The 18,723-nt window shown below is 32.7% G+C and overlaps 2 protein-coding genes across 2 annotated transcripts; one reads left to right on the top strand and one right to left on the bottom strand.

Annotated features, from left to right (window-relative positions):
• The first annotated feature begins 7,361 nt into the window (after positions 1-7,361).
• Positions 7,362-9,172, top strand: DOT5 (C2H2-like zinc finger protein). The gene is made up of 2 exons (XM_088110157.1): positions 7,362-7,922; positions 8,545-9,172. The coding sequence occupies exons 1-2, from the start codon at positions 7,470-7,472 to the stop codon at positions 9,037-9,039; spliced, it is 948 nt and encodes a 315-aa protein (XP_087966283.1). The 5' UTR covers positions 7,362-7,469; the 3' UTR covers positions 9,040-9,172.
• An 8,036-nt stretch (positions 9,173-17,208) lies between these two features.
• LOC124821977 (allene oxide cyclase, chloroplastic-like) lies at positions 17,209-18,386 on the bottom strand. The gene is made up of 2 exons (XM_047293925.2): positions 18,100-18,386; positions 17,209-17,984 (listed from the first exon to the last, which is right to left on the bottom strand). Exons 1-2 carry the CDS (start codon positions 18,335-18,337, stop codon positions 17,461-17,463), a joined length of 762 nt encoding a protein of 253 aa, XP_047149881.1. The 5' UTR covers positions 18,338-18,386; the 3' UTR covers positions 17,209-17,460.
• Between the last annotated feature and the right edge of the window lie 337 nt (positions 18,387-18,723).

Here is an 18,723-nt window from a genome sequence, read left to right as displayed (position 1 = left end):
CCCCACAACCATTCAAGTTGCCCAACTTGTGCATTGCTTCAGCTTTTCACCACCCATATTCTCTCTTCTTAATTCTATTTATAACTGTCTCTTTCTTTTTCTAACATTTAATATGCACCAACCCAACATACAACATTAATAGCTTTTAAATTAAAAATAATATAAAAACATCAATGGTAAAACAATGTAAATATTAGGTTTATATGCTAAGCTTTTTTTAATGAAGAAAATATTGAGGAGGTGGATGACGAAGGAAACCCCAACCACCCTCGTGAACACCGCTATAAGAAGAACGCTTAAACATTTGTGAATGTATAAGTTCTCGAAGTTGGAGGAGATACGAATGTGAGGACGAGTAGACGAATGTTAGGATGGCAAATGGATTGGAAGAAGGAGAGCGAATGAAATGGCAACGCCGTGATACGTTTTTTATGTTGGCGAGACACTAATGCGACGAACAAGATGGAAGAAGGAGAGCTTGATGTCGAGAACGAGATGAAATGGAAGGAGGAGAGTGATTGGAATGGAAGGAAAGATTAAGATGAAGACGAAAACTGCTCACGAGAAGGGAGGAGAGTTCCAGTCACTACGTGCAAAGGCGAATGAGGTGAAATTCAAAAGCTAGGAAGAAGAAAATTAAACATTCTATACTAATTATAGTCACTAATCGATATAAAAAGTCACTTTCTATACTAGTTCTAGGTCTAAGGAGTATAAAAAAGCTTTATAATTTATTATAGTTTTGTCACCACACCACTTTCTATATTGATTTTGAGTTCAATCTATATGTAAACTCGTTGAAGCTAGAATCGATGTAGAAAGTCTTAAAATATTTATAATTATGTCATTGCGTCACTTTTTATATTGCGTAGATTATAACCTATATAAAAGTCTATAAAAAATGGTTTTTGCTCTAGATATAGTTTCATTTTCTTAAAATAGTAAAGGTTCTAGAAATATTTTTAAATTATTACATAGATATTGAGATATAATATTCTAACAAATCTTTATTTACAATTTTTTCAGTTTATGGATCGATGTTATAAGTCTTCCATGTTCCATTCGTCCAACCGCTTGTCCTAGTCACCATTCATCCTTCACCTTGTTCGGTGACACTAAGAGTTTACCTGCAAAAGGTCCTATGATACCAAAGTCAGCAAAGATTCAACAATATTAGCAATAAATGCATATTCAATGTAACCATCTTACCTCACTACCTCAAATTTGTATTTATAAACTTTAAAATGGATTCCGGATTAACATCAGCTTAATTATGACTCAACTGGTAATAATCATGCTTTGATTTTAAGCTAATCATCATTAATCCTAATTGTTGTTTAAAGGTGACGGTTCGGTCCATGTTATCAAATCGACCAGTATGGGATATTCTTAACTGGTTGGACCATATTGTTTTAAACTGACTAGACGCGGTCCATTACACCAATAAGAGGTAACTAATGAATGTAATGAAATGCTTACAATAAACTATTAACTTACGAGACGGAACATATCTACAACCAAGAACAAATACCATCATCAACATTACATCCTACAAAAAAAACAGTAAAAATAAAAATCTGCATGAAATGAGAAACTAAATTGGAGTCAAAGATGTAGTCTATGACTAGTTAGAAAGTAGTGTGTGTAAGAGAGATCTAAGAGCATTGAATAATGGGTAGCTGGGAATAGGATAACATAACCTGTGAAATGAGGCAGTGACGTATCAATGATGGGGCGGCTATGAAAGTCTCAGATGCCACTGTTGGCTTTGTCCGAGTTTCCTTTCTCGTACAAGAACAACAATTTGGAATACTTATTTTTCTCTTTCCTTCATTCAAAGTCCTTCTTATACCAATTTCACAAACCCTTCTCAACATGCATGACCAACAGTTCTTCTCTGTACTTGTTTGGCCCATCTCATTCAATCAATGTCATAGAATCCAAAGCTTTATTTCTTCTCTCTCTTCCTTTTCATCAACCCTCTTTCAAATTCTGGACTAGTTTAAGACTTTGCCTTTGCAGTAGTAGCCAAGCATTGAACCCATATGGCTTTTCAGTGGGGCTCTTCTCATCTCAGTAACTTACCCTAAAAAAATGTCTCTTTTCTTCATAACCTAATATGCACCAGAAAGCAAAATTTGCTCTTATCCAAGTTTGGACCCCTTTTGGTCACGTGGGGTTTGAAGAGAAATATCATCTTTTTCATTTGGTGACAAACAACATGCATGCATGTGTGTTGCACTTTCTTTCTTCTTTTCACAAAGGTGTGTCCTAATAATTCCTAAACCCTAATTCCGTATCAACATATACAGCAATTAAGTTAATCTGAAATGACATGAGTGTTTTGACAGTGTTGATTTTGATTCCAGAGGATGTTCCTCTTTCAACTGTTGAGTTGACGGTTTGATGTTGTCTGGGAAAATGTTATTTCCTCTGCTGGTTATGTAAGGACAAGCTCATTAAGGCCAGTTATGCTGTCACTGTGTTTAGCATGGTTCAGAGCCTCTGTAATAATGTCCTCCATGTGAATGCTGGACACTTTTGTTTGGAACTTGAGTCATAAATAAGGTTGGTATAAATTTTCACATATAGTCTAGATAATCTTGCTGCTTAACTGTGTCCAAATTAATTAATTAATAACAAAATCAACATTTTTTTTTCATTAATATAACACTTTTGTATACTTCCATAAAAATTTAATAAGAATTCATTATTTGATGATAAGGATATTCTTCTATACAATATTTAATTATAAAGTGTATACCATAATATGGATTTCACTCTCACTGTAATTTAGTGAATATCAACAATGAAAAAGTGTATTCCTACCTTTCCATGAAAAAACATACATAGAATTAACATTAATCTAAATTATGTCGGGAAGAGCTAACATGTACAGCAATAGCTAATTATATTTTGTCCTAGTTCAACTCAATAATCATTCATTGTAAAACAATTAATAAGTTGAAATTTACAAAGATTCATTGTATAAATGTGTGTGAATATAATACAAGCGAAATCATTAAAAATGGGTGAGCGTGGGTTATCTAAACCAGAAAAAGAAAAGTTGTGTGGCTAAAGAAACAGATTGTGAATAGTTTGGCAAGGTCAAGAGGGCCATTTAATTTGATTGTGATTTAGTTTGACTGAATTGGTGTTTGCAATGGACATTAAACAAGTGAGAACAGTGGTGAGTGGAAAATTCAGAGTAACATCAAATCAGCTAGAAGCAAAAAGGGAAAGACATGAGTCCAAGATTCAGGGCCATTAATTCATTCCATTGTTTAAATAGCTATGTGTTTGGTAAATATTATGCTATATGTAGTTTCTTCTTCTTATTAAACAACTAGAAAGTGTAGGAGAGTGGAAACTGAATATGAGCCATAGATAAAAATAGGGTAGAGCCCTACAAGAAGCTAGGCATAATGAACCTAGCTTAGATGAAGTTCTGAAAGTGGAAGTTGTACCTCACCTTTTACTAGCCCTTTTGGTGGACTCTCTCAATGAAAGCTTAGAGAAAGATGCTTGTTGATGGGATGGGTGTGACAGTCAATCAAAGGTTTTATTTATGTTTTGGGCTATGTCCAATCAACACATGGCCCACACCAACCATTTGCTTCGGCCCATTAATGTTGTCCCCTTCGTTTTTCTTAATTTTTACTTTCTTCTTTCCTATCAAAAGTTGTAAACTGTTCACGTACCGTGCTCGCATTAATGGATTGAGTAGGCAAGACAAAGAATCATCCCATATTTCTCTGACTTTTTGTCCAACATTGAGAATTTCTCCATTTGTATCCCGTGATGGTACTTATGCAAAAGATTCTCAGTGGTGCCAAAACATTACAATAACTAATATCCAAACTAGGGTTACCCAAAAATTTACTATGTGGGCGTGCCAACACGTGAACTATTCGACGTTTCTTTTCTTTTCTTTTTACAAAATCGAACACACCTTCTACTGTTCTAATAATACCTCGCCAGATCAGAGGGGAAAAGCCCGTTGTTTTACTTTAACTTTATGTAAAATTATCTCAATATGTCAGTCTTGTCTAATAAATTTGCCCTAGCGCTACTAACAATGTTGCTTTGAAAACTTTGGAATTGTCTAACACATGTTCCTTTTGTTTTTGTTTTTAAATATATGTTGCGACCAAAGTTTCCTCTCTCTTTATATATAGATATAGATATATAGATTTTCTCCATGATACAAGTTTAGTTTTTCTACCAAAAACATAAAGATGATGAACTAGAAAAGATTGTTACACAAATTTTCATTATTAATATTATTTGGAAAAATAGCAATCACTCACAACACAATTTTTGAAAACTTATTTCATAAATTGTTTTTCTAAAGTTCTCTTTACCACCCTTTTCATACGATTTTCCTGCCCCCAAATTTTCATCATTTATGAATGTTGATATTTGACATCTCCATATTTTATACCCTATCACTATAATAAAATATTGTCATAATGATATATATATATATAGTATGATTTCATTCCCCTAACTATTATTATTGTAATGTTTATGATTGGACTTTTAACTAAAGCCTTGTAAAAGTTTTACCAATATACATATTTTTTATCAGGAAGATTCTTTTAATGATTTCATATGATGATTTCCCCATGTGTTTGAGGAAATTCTGTTCAAGACATGGTTGAGCATTGATGGTATGTTTACTAAAGTTTTTTTTTTTAAAGGTGAAAATAAGTGAGTTAACAAAGAAGAAAAGAAAACAATGAATTATTGGTCGGATTTTCAATGATACTATCAAAAAGTATACTATCAAAAAGATTTATTACTTTTGTACTGATTTCTTTAATAAAATGATAATATAGTGAATAGAATTTAAAGTTGAGGAAGCATGATTTATCATGTTATTAGGGAAAAAAAGGTTAATAATCCCTCTGGGTGGGTGAAACGGTTGTATTGGTTGATTAGAAACACTATATTTGTCTGTTTGTATGGATTTATGCATGTCATGAGTGATACATTATTGATTGGTGTTTGTTTGTGAGAAAACCCCGTTTCACATGGTGTATGAGAGAAGACATTATTAAAACAGATGTTTCTCCTTTCTACAATCTGTGACTGGAGACAGAAAGGTGTTGGTTTACGTTGTAATTACACAGTGCAACTATCACTTCCGTTGCATTAGCATCACTATCAGCATCAACATCAGGGTCGCTCTCAGTATCCTTTCTGGTAATAACAAAGTGGGGGAGAGAGAGACACACACACACGCCTCCACCTTCTACAGTTCTCCATGTCTACTCCCTCTGTTCTTCTTATACCCTCTCACTTTTCCATTTTTCCTGATTTTTCTCACTCTCTCTGAAACCGAAAGGGACTGTGCCATCGCCCACTCACTCTCAACTTTTTAGACTCAGTAAATGTGGGCACAACATCTCTCACACACCCATACATGAACATTATTGTTAATATTAATATAACAGCCTCACAATTATTGAACTTCACCCTTTGCTTTCCTGCACACTCTAGGGCTATCAAAAAGGACTCCATTTTAGGGTCGAAGATATCAGAAATAGAAAGCAACATGATCATAAAAAGAGACAACAGAATTCAAAAACAATAAACCTTAGGGGAAAAAGTCAGTACATATGTGTATATTTTTTTTTCTTTTCATTAAAACACACAAATGTTACTATGATATTTTTGAAAAAAAAAGATATATTTAGATTCATTTGACACTACTCTTTCTTATTTTTTACTTTCCTCTTTCTTGAAAAAATACAGAAATTTATATTTTTATTACCATTTTAGCCAAATGAAGGTAAAAGTGTGTCATAATACAATTATTCTATTTTTTTAATGCATATAAATTTTGTAAATATTTGTGAGAGCTTTGCTTCTTATATTTTTACATAAGCAGTTTCTCCAGTTATTTTAAACTTTTTTTATGATTTCAATAAGTATAAAATATATTGAAGATAAGATTGATACAAATTTTAAATTTTGTAAGGTTAAATTTAAAACTTCACTTTTTATGTAAAATCTATTTTAATAAAGTTTTTTATTTGTTAGGTTTCCATTTAGTATCAAAGCACCCACATATATCACATTTGCTGTGTATACACTTTTGCACGAGAGAGTGTTTTAAAGATTTCTTATTCAATAAAGACAACACTATATTAGATCAACTAGAAATAATGCATTAAATGTTGAAAATTTTCATTTAGTAACTTATTATCATTAAGGAAAACGTTGAAATTGTTGCCGTGTATAGGATGAAGTAAAATGTAGATAATGGAAAGTAAATAAAGGAACTGAGAAAAACTAAAAATATATATGGCAAATTATGGTATAGAGAAAGTTGGATATAAATTATTGTTTTGTACATTAAAATCAACTCATTTTGACATTACTCCCATGATTTTTGTTCACACAAAAGAACTTTAATGAAATGTTTCATATGCCGCCAAAACATATATTAATGTGTTTTGACTTAAGAACAAAAGTAGCGTGTTTGATGTTTTTTTTTTCTATGTGAAGTTCTTTGATATTTGATTTTCTATGTAAATGTTTAGGAAGATAAAAGAAACCGGTACTGTTGTAGTTAAAAAGAAGCAGAAGGAAAAAAGAGTAATAAGAAGATTTTAGAGAGTTGTACATAGGCTTTTGAGAATATAATGTTGATGGTAGCATGAAACACTAATATATATGAGACAGAGAGAGAGAAAGGAAGAGGTTATGGCAGTGCTGCTACTATAGTGTCGTATATTGGTGCGATATTCTATGCATTGCATCCTCCTTTGCCTCATTGCTCCTCTCACACTTTCCTCCTTTGCCGGTGCTGTGTCTCCTCTATTCCCAAACACGCCAAAATGCATCATATCACCATTTTTCCTTCATTCCACGTACGCATACACACTCATGCCACTCCAACACAGTTTTATACAAACTTTTATTCATGATTAATTAACTTTTATACAAAACAAAACACTCTCTGATCATTTTTAAACCAACTTTTTTCACTCGCATTTTTAATTTGTTTATAGAACTCAGAAAAAAAAAAGGTTCAAAACCAGCTGGATTGGTTAGTGTTGATGTTGATTTTAGATGTGTACATTGCAATGTTTTAGGAAAAAGTCTGTGATATCTATTTTAATTACAGTGTCAAAGCTTTTAAGGATGTCTGTGATTACTGCATGACCACGTTTTATCTGCAGCTTTTCACATGAACATTATAAAACTTGGTATATATTATAAGCTGTTTTCTTGATTAGAATAACTGTATTTCAATGTTGAAAATGCAAGAAGCCAAAGTTAACATCCTCGAGATTTGTTTATTTATTGCCTCTCTCGTCCCCACTTACATTCTCACTCACAAAACCCTCTCTCCCTCTCTATTCTACTCTCTCCTACCTAACCACCACCTTCTTCTCTCACCATATCATACAATAACATTAAGACACACCATCAACCATTTTCTCAAAGATCAAACCATGCAGACTCACCCTTTCTCCTACATATCTTCCTGTCCTGGTAATACTGCCTTCTTGGAACCTCATCATCATCATCAAGAACCTGTGGATGAGGCTTCCATCTCCCTCTCTCTTGGCCCTCCCGGCCAACTGCACCACCACCCCAAAGGCACTTCCTCCTCCTCCTCCTCCTCAAACCTCCCTTCCACTCTTCACCATTATCAGCATAACCCTACCTCTGATGACCAGAGAGGCGTAACTGTGGCCCTTCACATTGGCCTTCCCAATCCCACCGCTTCACCCAACAGTCCTATCACCACCACCACCACCACCACCAAGCCTGATCTTCATTTGGCTTCTGCTCCCACTCAGGGCCAGTACTGGATCCCTTCTCCGGCTCAAATCCTCATCGGACCCACCCAGTTCTCTTGCACTGTCTGCAACAAAATGTTCAACCGTTTCAACAACATGCAGGTGATAAATCAACCGCATCTGAAAAAAATAAAAACAAAAAATCAGTCAAAAATGTGTAGCTATCAACTCCATCATAATTTCATGATCAATTTTAAAGCCTAGGTGAAAATGATTTGAAAGAAAGTATGTAAAAGAAAAACCACCACCTCTTTTTTATCAGAGATTTATATTACACTATCTCTATTTAACGTTTGAATTTGACACCATTAGTCATCCTTCTTTGAATGCTTCTGCTTTCTTTCTTACAGAAAATAGCTGTGATTTGTTTCAAAATCACTACTCTTTTGTTATCTCTAGTTCTTCCCTTTCCATCACCTTTAATCATGACTTTGTGATTTAATTAACCCTTTCACAACCCAAAAGAATGCCGAACATTATTCATGACCAAATATCTATTGTTTTTCTCTTCTTATCTTATCTTCCTTATATTTTCACCTCAATCCATCCCATTTTTTGTGTACCTTTGTCATCCCTCTTACCAAAATACATAACAAAAAATATTTTTGTGAGCACGAATATATTTTCATTGCTTTCGCAGTTTATTGCTTTTGTTTCATGGTCGAGTGGTGCATTAATCAATAGTATGTAATACAAATTTCCCTAATGCATTGTAACAAAGTAGATGCACATGTGGGGACACGGTTCACAATATAGGAAAGGACCTGAGTCACTGAGAGGAGCAAAACCAGCTTCTTCGATGCTGAGGCTTCCCTGCTATTGTTGTGCTGAGGGTTGCAAAAACAACATAGACCATCCAAGGTCAAGGCCATTGAAGGACTTCAGGACTCTTCAGACTCATTACAAGAGGAAGCACGGAGCAAAGCCTTTTGGGTGCAGAAAGTGTGGCAAACCTTTTGCTGTGAGAGGGGATTGGAGGACACACGAGAAAAACTGTGGTAAGCTTTGGTTCTGCATCTGTGGCTCTGATTTCAAGCACAAGAGGTCCCTCAAAGACCATGTTCGTGCCTTTGGTGATGGCCACGCTCCACACACTGTCGAGAGTTGTGATCAGATTGGGGAGGATGACTTGTTCGGTGAGGATGATGAAGAGGAGTTTGATTTAGAAGATGATGATGAAGGTTATAACAGTAATGAAGTGGTTTTTGGTTTTAATTAATAATAACAACAACAATAAAGTGTAGAGTGGATTCTCTAATAGATTCTCTTCTCATCCATTTTCTCTCTACTTTACCAGGTTTAATTACTTATTTATTTCTTACAATTATAAACAATACCATTCTAGGTCTGTATTCCAAAATATTTTTCTATGTTAATGCTTAAACCATTTAATATAATGTAGAAAAACTAAGAAAAATGTCCTTTTTACTGTATTAGTATTACATCAGTAGTTAAACTTTCAGAAATATTAAAAAAAAAGGACATAGCAAAGTAATACAACTTTCTTAACCAGCTCTTTATACTATTAGTATGATATGAATCTTGTCTACTAATACTATATAATGGGTATTCTTCACTATATTTTTTAACTTGTTGTTTTTAGAAGTTATAATATTATCAAATTTTACTCAATGATAAAATATAATGATCACACTTATCTAATTGTGGAAGATGTGCTATGGAATATTTTTTTATCACTTCTCAGTATTAGATAAACCTCACAAGTCTAATATTAAGAAATGTGCAGATATAAAATTGGTTAAAAATTGATGTAAGACAAGTCATTGGTGGTTATTTACTTTGGTAGATTTTCGTTGTAACTAAGATTTGGGTGGATGAATTAGACACTGAACCTTTGTCTGTTGTCTCTCTGAGAGAGAAGGATGCGAGAAGATGGAGACAAACAGTGAAATGAAAGCTAAGGTTCTTGCATTTAATGGCAGAAGTGACAGTCTTATCTAATTAAAGGACATTTTCTTTTTCATGCTACTTTTTCCTGTGATAATGAGAGAGAGAGTCACCAAGAGCTAGTCAAGAGTATTCAGTGACTGCAGATGAAAGACAGACATGCAGACAGGGGCAGTCACAGATTCTACTGTTCAAAACTTTGCATTTGCATAGCCATATAGCCATAGATATCACGCAGAGAAAAAGAAAGAGGGAAACACATACCAGTAGAGAGAGAGACTTAGATTGTTTGAAAAATTGATAGATATTCATAACTAATCTTTTGTTAAAGAATATGGTTAACCATCTTTAATCATTTCAATTCATCTTAACTTATTGATCGTATAGTAAAGTTTGTTTTACCATTCAAAGAGATGTTTAAACAAAGGGCGTAAACATCTTATTTACTTTTTATGACTAAACAAATCTTATAGATACATTATATATGTAAATGTTTGTGTGATTAGGAAAAATAAAATTTTTGTTATATAAAAAAAAGGTAAGAGAGAGCATCAATTTTGTTTGAGTGGTCAGTGATACTTACTGAGCATGGACTAGCACTGCACTGGTGACACACCTTTGATGGATTGATACTGTCAGTGTGTGTGGGTAACGATAGATGAAGCACTGCTATGTGTTGCTGTTTTTGGGGTTTCACCCAAAGGGCTGCCTTTTGCCTTTTCAGACCATCTACAAACAGATACTACAAAACATCTTCAGCACTTTTGTTCTTATTATTACCCCCTTCACCCACTTTTTTAACCCTTCCCCCACTACTATGGAAATTAATTAATTAATCATTAATTAGAATCTGACATTGTTGTAACTTTGTACAACCTCCACCTTAATTCATCCGTCATCCTTTGTTGCTTGTTACCAGGTATACATTATTGCAGTGTAGTAAGTAAGTACTTCCAACACGTGTTCCTGTTATTTTAACTTTTGGCTTCAAAAAGGATTATTTGACTGTTTAATTACGAGTTAACGTTAAAGATTATGAAAGTTTTGGTCAGTAATAATTTTGCAACAGTTTCAATTATTCATCATCATGCTATAATAGTGATCAGAAGCAATCATTCATGAAATAATAATGCATGTACATGGTCATTTCTGATCTTTGTTCTTTGCTCGAGGCTTTATCTTTGTGCTTGTACTTATATATATATATCTTGCCTCCTTTTATGCTTTTCGCTCCCTCTTTCTTCTTTTGTAGCATGAAAAGCAGATTGAGAGCAGAAGAAAATGGAAAGATTGAAAAAACAAAAGAGAATAAATTTTAATACTGTGCATGCATGCTTGGATCTTCCAAGGGAAAAAAACTCTTTGCTTTTGCTTTTAGCTTTGCTACATGGATCCAAGTAACCTGAATCATTAAATAATGTTTGTCTGGTTATTGGGAAAAAACAATTCTCAAAAGCATTATAAGCACAAGAGTTCAGTGTAGGATGATAGAGAAGTAACATTAGAGACATAAGCTTCAGATCCGAGGCAAAAGATTCAATTCAGAGTAACAACTACTTTAACGTTTAAATGGTCTAGTTCCCTGTTAAGTAGGCAATTTTACTGTTATAGTGTTTATTTACTTTTTATTGATTAACTAAACATCAGACATCCTTGGTATTCTAAATACCATATTTTTTTTATATTTATTATTGGTGGAGTGTTGACCTTTTTTTCTTTTACCAAGAATTTCTTATCCTCTGAATATATATATTACAATTTTTTTCACAAAAAATTATTTTGTTAATTAAGTTATGTTTTCATACATAATGAATAAACACTATTTTATTAATATGTGAAAAAAGATTGATTATTTAGCAATTATGAATTTATAATCTATCATCATCCTTATCTAATCTATTATCACCACATATGTTTCAACTAAATTATAGTGCATATAAATAATTAGTTCAAAGTATGTATTTATATATATAACTAAACTTTGTACATATTTGTGCAATATATAATTATCAATATAAATAATTAATAATCAATTAATATATTTATGTTATAACGATACACTTTATTTTTATGTCAGATATATTAACTTCACTTCTATATTTCTAGTTAAAATTTGAACATTCATTTTTCATATTTTTTTTTCTAGTTCTGTTAAATTGTCATATATAATTCCTATTTTCAATGTAGGTTTCAAAGACCTTTATTGTTTGTTTTGCATACAACTTTCTAACATTAAATTTTTATTCTTTATTAATTTTATTAATGTTTATGAATAAATTCAAAATTCAAATGTTAAATTAAGTTATATTCAAACGATTAGGAAAATACCAATAATTCATGTCTAAACCATATGAATTTTTGTATTGATTTATTTAGTTAAGTTCTTAAATCAATAATTAAATTAAAAATAAAAAATCAATGTTTATAAAATATTAATAAATAAATTAGAAAATGTATTCTCACAACAATATCTATTTGTTTATAGACCGTATTCTTTCTACATTGTAAGTTGTTTCTTCTTTGTAATATCAATATCGAGACATTAAACACAATAATATCACATATTTAGTGCTGTCAAAACGAGTTCGAATTTGTGAGTTAACTCGGTTTATTACGAGTTTAGATCAGGTTGGATTTAAGAAAAATTCAATATAGGTTAATTTTAAACTCGATCCACTAAAAATCTGGCTTACTTGAGTCGAACCCATGATGAGTCGAGTTAACTCACCAACTCATTTAATATTTAATTTTTTAAAGTTATATTATTATATTACAAAATTTGTTTTGTTTTTTGGATTACCAACCTAAGGTGAGTTAGGTTGGCTCACCAATCCACCCAATTTTTTATTTTTAAGGAATATTATTAACATCATTAGAATTGAATTTTATTTAGATTTCAATTAGAAAGAAAATGTTATTTTTTTTAGAATGGAAGAAAAAAAAACCTGTAATTAAATGAGTCAATTTTAAAACATCAACCAATGGTGTCAGACCATATTGAAATTTTTTAGACTCATTAATAAGTGAGTCAAGTCGAATCGACTTATTAAGTGTCAACCTGTGATAGGCCGAGTCGGACCGAATAAAATAACCTTTTTAAAAAGCACTATTCATATTGCACTCATCGGGTTTGACCCCTTGTAATGTCTTTCATGATGATGTTCTTCATGATGATGTGCATGAGGATGTTCATGGTGTTGGTAATTCTCGTAATGAAGTTAATGATGATGGCGATGTTGTTATGGTGTTCTTGATGGTAACAATAATGGTGATGATAGTGATAAGGTCGATGAAGTGATAGATCGATGGGTTGTGTGGGAATGTTCATGACGGCAATGAGGGTTGAGAAATTTATGATGATGATTAGAGGATTAGTGATCGTAAGGTTAATAACAATAAGGATGAGGTTTGCATGTTGTTAGTATATAGTGTTTATTTGATATTCATATATTGTATTGTTATTGTTTATCTTAAGTGTAACTTACCCTATACTTGTTTGTTGTTGTTATTTGTGATTGTTGTGATGATCGTATAATGGTTTATACATGAGCAGATAATGTTACAGATGCATGATAGATATACGAGAAAACGGGAAAGACTTAGGGTTATTTAAAGTTAGTTATGATACAAACTTTTGGAATAATGTAATTGGATTATTATTTTCTTAGTTATTTTCATTAATTTCGAAACTATGTAATTAGTTAATGCTTTTGGAACTAATATGATTTGATTTAATTCCACATGTTTTAAATGTTGAGGTTTTATATATGTTTCTGCGTTATACGAATGCTGAAATATTTTGGTTTAATTATGACTTATGACACCGTGAAATCGAGGCGTTACGTCACTCATATACCTAAGTGAATGATGTCACAGAAAGGAACTATAGTCAACTTCTACAGCTGATATCATATCCTCATCTACAATCATGTAAACATATCCTTACTTCTTTTTACAAGCGACAACAAGATTACCTTTCATTACCTTTTAGTATCCTTCTCCAAAAGTAGTGTAATGCCCCTCATCATCCAACTATCCTATAGATATTAATTTTTTCTTTAAGGCAGGAATATATATATATATATATATATATATATATATATATATATATATATGACATTATTCAAAGTCCACGAGCTTCCGTTAGAGGTTCTGAACTTAATATCACATCTTCCCATAATATCAAGAGATTTTTCATATACAAGGTAGACTTTCCCAAACTTTCCTGAAACGTAGTTAGATAGTAGTTCTAAGGAAGGTGGAGTATGAAATGGCGCACCTTAGTCCATAATCCATGAATCAATGGAACTATCTAAACTACATATCGGTGCATCTACAATTTCATTAATTATTGCATTTGTTGATTGATCATCATCTTGCTTCTTTTGATTATTTATTTTTCCTTAAAGCCTAACATTAATTTGTAAAGTGACCATTTTTCTGAAAATTCAAACAAGTGATATCATTTTGGACTTTTGTTTATAATCTCCCTCTAGACTTTCATTTGCCTCAGCCTTGATTATAATTAACTTTTCTAACTACTTCTTCCTATAATTTTAGTACACAATGCTAAACCAGAATTAGAACTAGAAGATTCTTCTAATATTTTTCTGCAAACATCTTCGCCTAAGATCAAGTTAATGTTATCAAATTTTAACTTCCTATTACTCGCAGAATTACTAACTGAAGTAACAGTTGCATCCAAATTTTTTGAAAGAGATGATAATAAAACTAATGCTTTTACGTTATCATCAAAAGTTATATGTACTGATGTCAAATGCGCAATAATTTTATTAAATTCACTAATATGAAGAGTACCAAGATACCTTTACTCTTTTTGAGGTTGACTAGCCTACGAATCAAATACACTTTATTAACTACAAATGATTTAAACATATTGACAATGTGTGCATCAAATCTACATTATTTTCTCAATCATGATGTTGAACATAACATTCTTGGCTAATGTCTACTAGATCACACTGATTGTTTGTCAATCTAACAACTCTCAATCTAATTGTTCCATGTCGTCTGATTATGACGTGTTAAGGGTAGATACAATTTTTTTTATACAGATAGTCTTTTATCAGTATCTTCCAAAACCAGAAGTCACTACCATTTAATCTTCACTTTCCCTTCTTCCCATGCCATTGCTATGCTACTTTTGAATAAAGCTCCCACTATTTCTTTAAATGAGATTGTCAAGAAAAAAAACTAAATATTTTTAATGTAAAAGATCGGACAAAACTGCAACCAAAAAACATACTAAGAAATTAACTTTTGATACCAATTGTTAGAAAAAAAGAAATAAGAAGAAAAAAGAAATAAGAAGAAAAAAAAATAAACGAGAATTTTACGTAGTGATCATACATTTTTTAGGTCTACATCTATAACTATTCTAAGAAGTATTTTTATTTTTTAGGTCTATATGTATAACTATTCTAAGAAGTATGTTTATTTGAGTGTGTATTTCAAGTCTTACAAAAGGTTGTTTATATAGCAAAATGAAAAACAATATCTCACCATACTAAATGGAACCATATACTATTAGTCTGGAATCAGTAATCCGAAACCAATTTACCCCTCCCAACCCTATTCTGGATCATGTTTTCCGGAAGCTGCTTGTATTTTCCGGGTAACCAATAATGCACCATGAAAATGAGAACCACACTGCATTCCACGATCCCGAAACGTCCCAATACCTCACCAACAGCTAAGCAACACATTCACCATAGTTTTCAAAGACCCCATACCACAACACATGTAAGCTGCGCATGGGAAGGTCTCCACGGAGACAACTTCAAATAAAATCCAGAAGGGTAGGAATGGAATTGCAAAATGTGGAGTGCAGGAAGAAATTGATGAGGTGCAGGAAGAAATACCCCAAACAGGATAGTTTCGGTGGCAATTGTTGAAACTGCAGTTATAGTTAGAAATGACACGACACGAAATTTCTTCCACTGTGCTTTGAAAATTGGTAGTGAGAGAAGGATGTAGACTGAATGTTATCATTTGAAAAAATGAGAAAACATAATTAACCTTTGAAGAATAAGAAATATGAATTGCAAATGAATATAAAAGTTGTTTTTGGATTTGTGGCATTTTAGAATTAATTGTTCATATAAAAGGAATTCAGGTTAAAAAATAAAACAAAGGCAATGATCAAGACTTCGACGTCTCGTCTAGAAATAGAAAGCAAATGCAATCTTTGTTAGGAAGGGCAAATTGCTTGAGAAAATTGATTTCAAACTTATATATTTTTTAAAGTTAAAGATGGAAAATGACTTCAAACGGAAAGAGTTCATGAAGAAGAAGCTTTCGAAAAAAGTAAAACAATAAGATTAACTCGAACTTACACGAAAGCTTATATTTTTCTTTAGTAGAAAACAAACAGAAAATAATAGAAACAAATAGTAAAAAATGGATGAAAAATAGGATAAAAAATTTATCAATAAGATACAAAAATAAACCTATTTGTTTGTATCATTTCTATTTGTACTCTCACTATTCTACCAAACACACCACAAAGGACAAAGGAGAATCCAATTAATAAAGATGATAATATCAACCACTTGCCCAGTCTTATATATTAAATAAAATTTAATATTTGTAGGCCATACATTGGATTCCATTTAAATAAAATTTATAGCATGATGGAATTCTCCACATAAAATAGTCAACTATGCACGATTTGTAAATGTAACAGCCACTATGCAACTGAGTTATTATCTGTCGTCATCTTCAATGTCATTTTGCCTTTCTCCTTTGGTCGAAGCTGTTTTTCTCAGCCACAACCCACATGTCACTGCACTTCTAAAAGTGTGCCCTACCACGTTTCTTCATTCAGACTATCATTTTTCTAGCTTTTGCAGTTATTACTTTGGTTTAATAACCAATTTAGTCCTCACTTTGATTGAAAAATCTCAATTTAGTCCCTCGTTATAAAAGTGTTTTGAATTAGTCCTAACTTTTAAAATAGTGGGTCAGATTGGTCCTTTCTGTTAAATATAAGTTAACAAAATTAATGGATGATGATGTGACACAACTTAAAGCTAACGAGGGACCAATCTAACACATCAGCTTTTAGCTGTGTCACATCATCATCCATTAATTTCGTTAACTTATATTTAACGAAAGGGACCAATCTGACCCACTATTTTAAAAGTTAGGACTAATGTAAAACACTTTTATAACGAGGGACTAAATTGAGATTTTTCAACCAAAGTGGGGACTAAATTGGCTATTAAACCTTATTACTTTCAATCAAAGAGTGCAGCGCTAAATATTTTAAGTCCAATAATATGTACGAATAATTTCATTCCATAAGGGGTCACATGAACATAGATGAGACCTTTCATTAATTTAATCACAAACAGGCTTCAAATATCAATCAATGTTCTGTTCAAACAGTGCTTCCTATAGTACGCTTCTCTGTCTGTCCTCTTACCAACTTCAGAAAAAGAAAACTAAAAATAATAGCTGTCAAAAGATTCATCACTATTTCAAATTTAAACTCATGATCGAACTGTTGTTTCAAGAATAGCCTCCCCCAGTTATGAGCACAAACGAAACTCCAATGATGTTTAACCTAGTACATCTGCTAAATGTAGTCCAACATAGCCAAAAGAAGATTCAATGATATAGTAAATATTGAACAGCAAGACTTTATTTATTCTGGGACCAAAGAAAAATTAAAACTTTCTGAAAGAAGAAAAAGGGCTCGGTTGGATCATCAATCGGTGAAGTTTGTGATGCAGGCGTGAGGCTCAGTAGCCTTAGCAGCTGGAGATGGCTCAACTGCTGGTGAAGGTTGAACAGGGTTCCCAAGGAGTTCAGCAGGCAAATCAGGAATACCCTTCAAGTAGAAGGTGTAGAACAACTTGAAAGGGAACACAAGTTGTTGAAGTTTGACTTGTCCATAGACACCTTCAAAGATTCCAGAACCTCCTGTAACAGCAAGGTATGTGTCTTGGTATGTGAGATAAGCTCCTTGAACTGATATATGGCCATAGTCTCCGAAGTAGAAGCTGTAAACGGCCTCATATCTGTCCCCCTTTTTCTCCGGAACATGCTGTATGAGCACACATAAGCCTGCAGTTATCCCTAATCTCTTTTCCAAGTTTCCAGAGTATAATTTGTTGCTGAAAGGCACTAAATCTCCTAAAGAGTTCACTTCCTTCTGGCTTAGCTTCAGAAATGCAGGGCTGCCTCTGTCCCTTTCATTGATCTCATAGACAAAGAGTTCTTGAACTTTGACTGATAAATGAACAAATTTATTTGTGAGGAGTGCTAGCTAGTTCTCTACAACTAATGTTAAAAAAATGCTACTCAAAGCGATTGCAGAGAGGAAACTAGTTCTCTAAGCACTTACCTGGCTTTTGAGAATCTTGATGCTGCTTTTGGTTATTGAAGAAGAATGCTGTGGTTGTGATGTGGTTGGTACTTCTTCTAGAGGTGGAGACAAGACTAGGTGAGAATTTTAATGTTTTTGTTGGGAGGGATTGAAAGAGACTAGAACCTACTTTCTTTCGGCTTTGAAGAGGAGAGATAGAACTTGAACGGGAGAGTTTGAGGGAAGAAATCATTTTCAGAGAGCTCATGGAAGCCATTGATGGTGATGAATGACTCGCAAAGGAGCTTTATAAATGGAAAACTCAGAATATTATTGCTTTAGCTTTTGAAACGTGGATGTATTTTGGGACCTGTGAAAGGAAAATGAACGCTAAGGTTAAAAAAAGAGGCCCACTAGTGCTTTTGTTTTTTCTCCCAAATTAGGAGTTTTCTTTTTACCATCTTCGTGAATTTTCTTTCCCTGGTCCTTTTTCTCAAGTATTAGAGTAAAAAAAACTTGGACATGTCACGTTTGGCTGCTATTTTATATTTTAATATATATATATATAATTCCATACGCATAAATATCACACTACTCACGCTTGGTCTTTCTTTATTAGAAAATGTAACTAAATGTCAATAAACTAGGTTTCATGATAAGTTG

Source organism: Vigna umbellata, chromosome 3, assembly GCF_029865625.1.
Source record: "Vigna umbellata cultivar VRB3 chromosome 3, Vumbellata_1.0, whole genome shotgun sequence".
NCBI lineage: Eukaryota > Viridiplantae > Streptophyta > Magnoliopsida > Fabales > Fabaceae > Vigna > Vigna umbellata.
The sequence above is the reverse complement of the archived record's forward strand: the minus strand, read 5'-3'. Positions and strand labels throughout refer to the sequence as shown.

What these genes read in the sequence shown, in the direction of transcription:
- DOT5 (XM_088110157.1), top strand. Translation starts at nt 7,470, where the DNA reads ATGCAGACTCACCCTTTCTCCTACATATCTTCCTGTCCTGGTAATACT. An exon ending in ACCGTTTCAACAACATGCAG is followed by an intron (nt 7,923 to 8,544) that starts GTGATAAATCAA and finishes GTAACAAAGTAG; the next exon opens with ATGCACATGTGGGGACACGG.
- LOC124821977 (XM_047293925.2), bottom strand. Translation starts at nt 18,337, where the DNA reads ATGGCTTCCATGAGCTCTCTGAAAATGATTTCTTCCCTCAAACTCTCC. An exon ending in TCAAGATTCTCAAAAGCCAG is followed by an intron (nt 17,985 to 18,099) that starts GTAAGTGCTTAG and finishes TTCATTTATCAG; the next exon opens with TCAAAGTTCAAGAACTCTTT.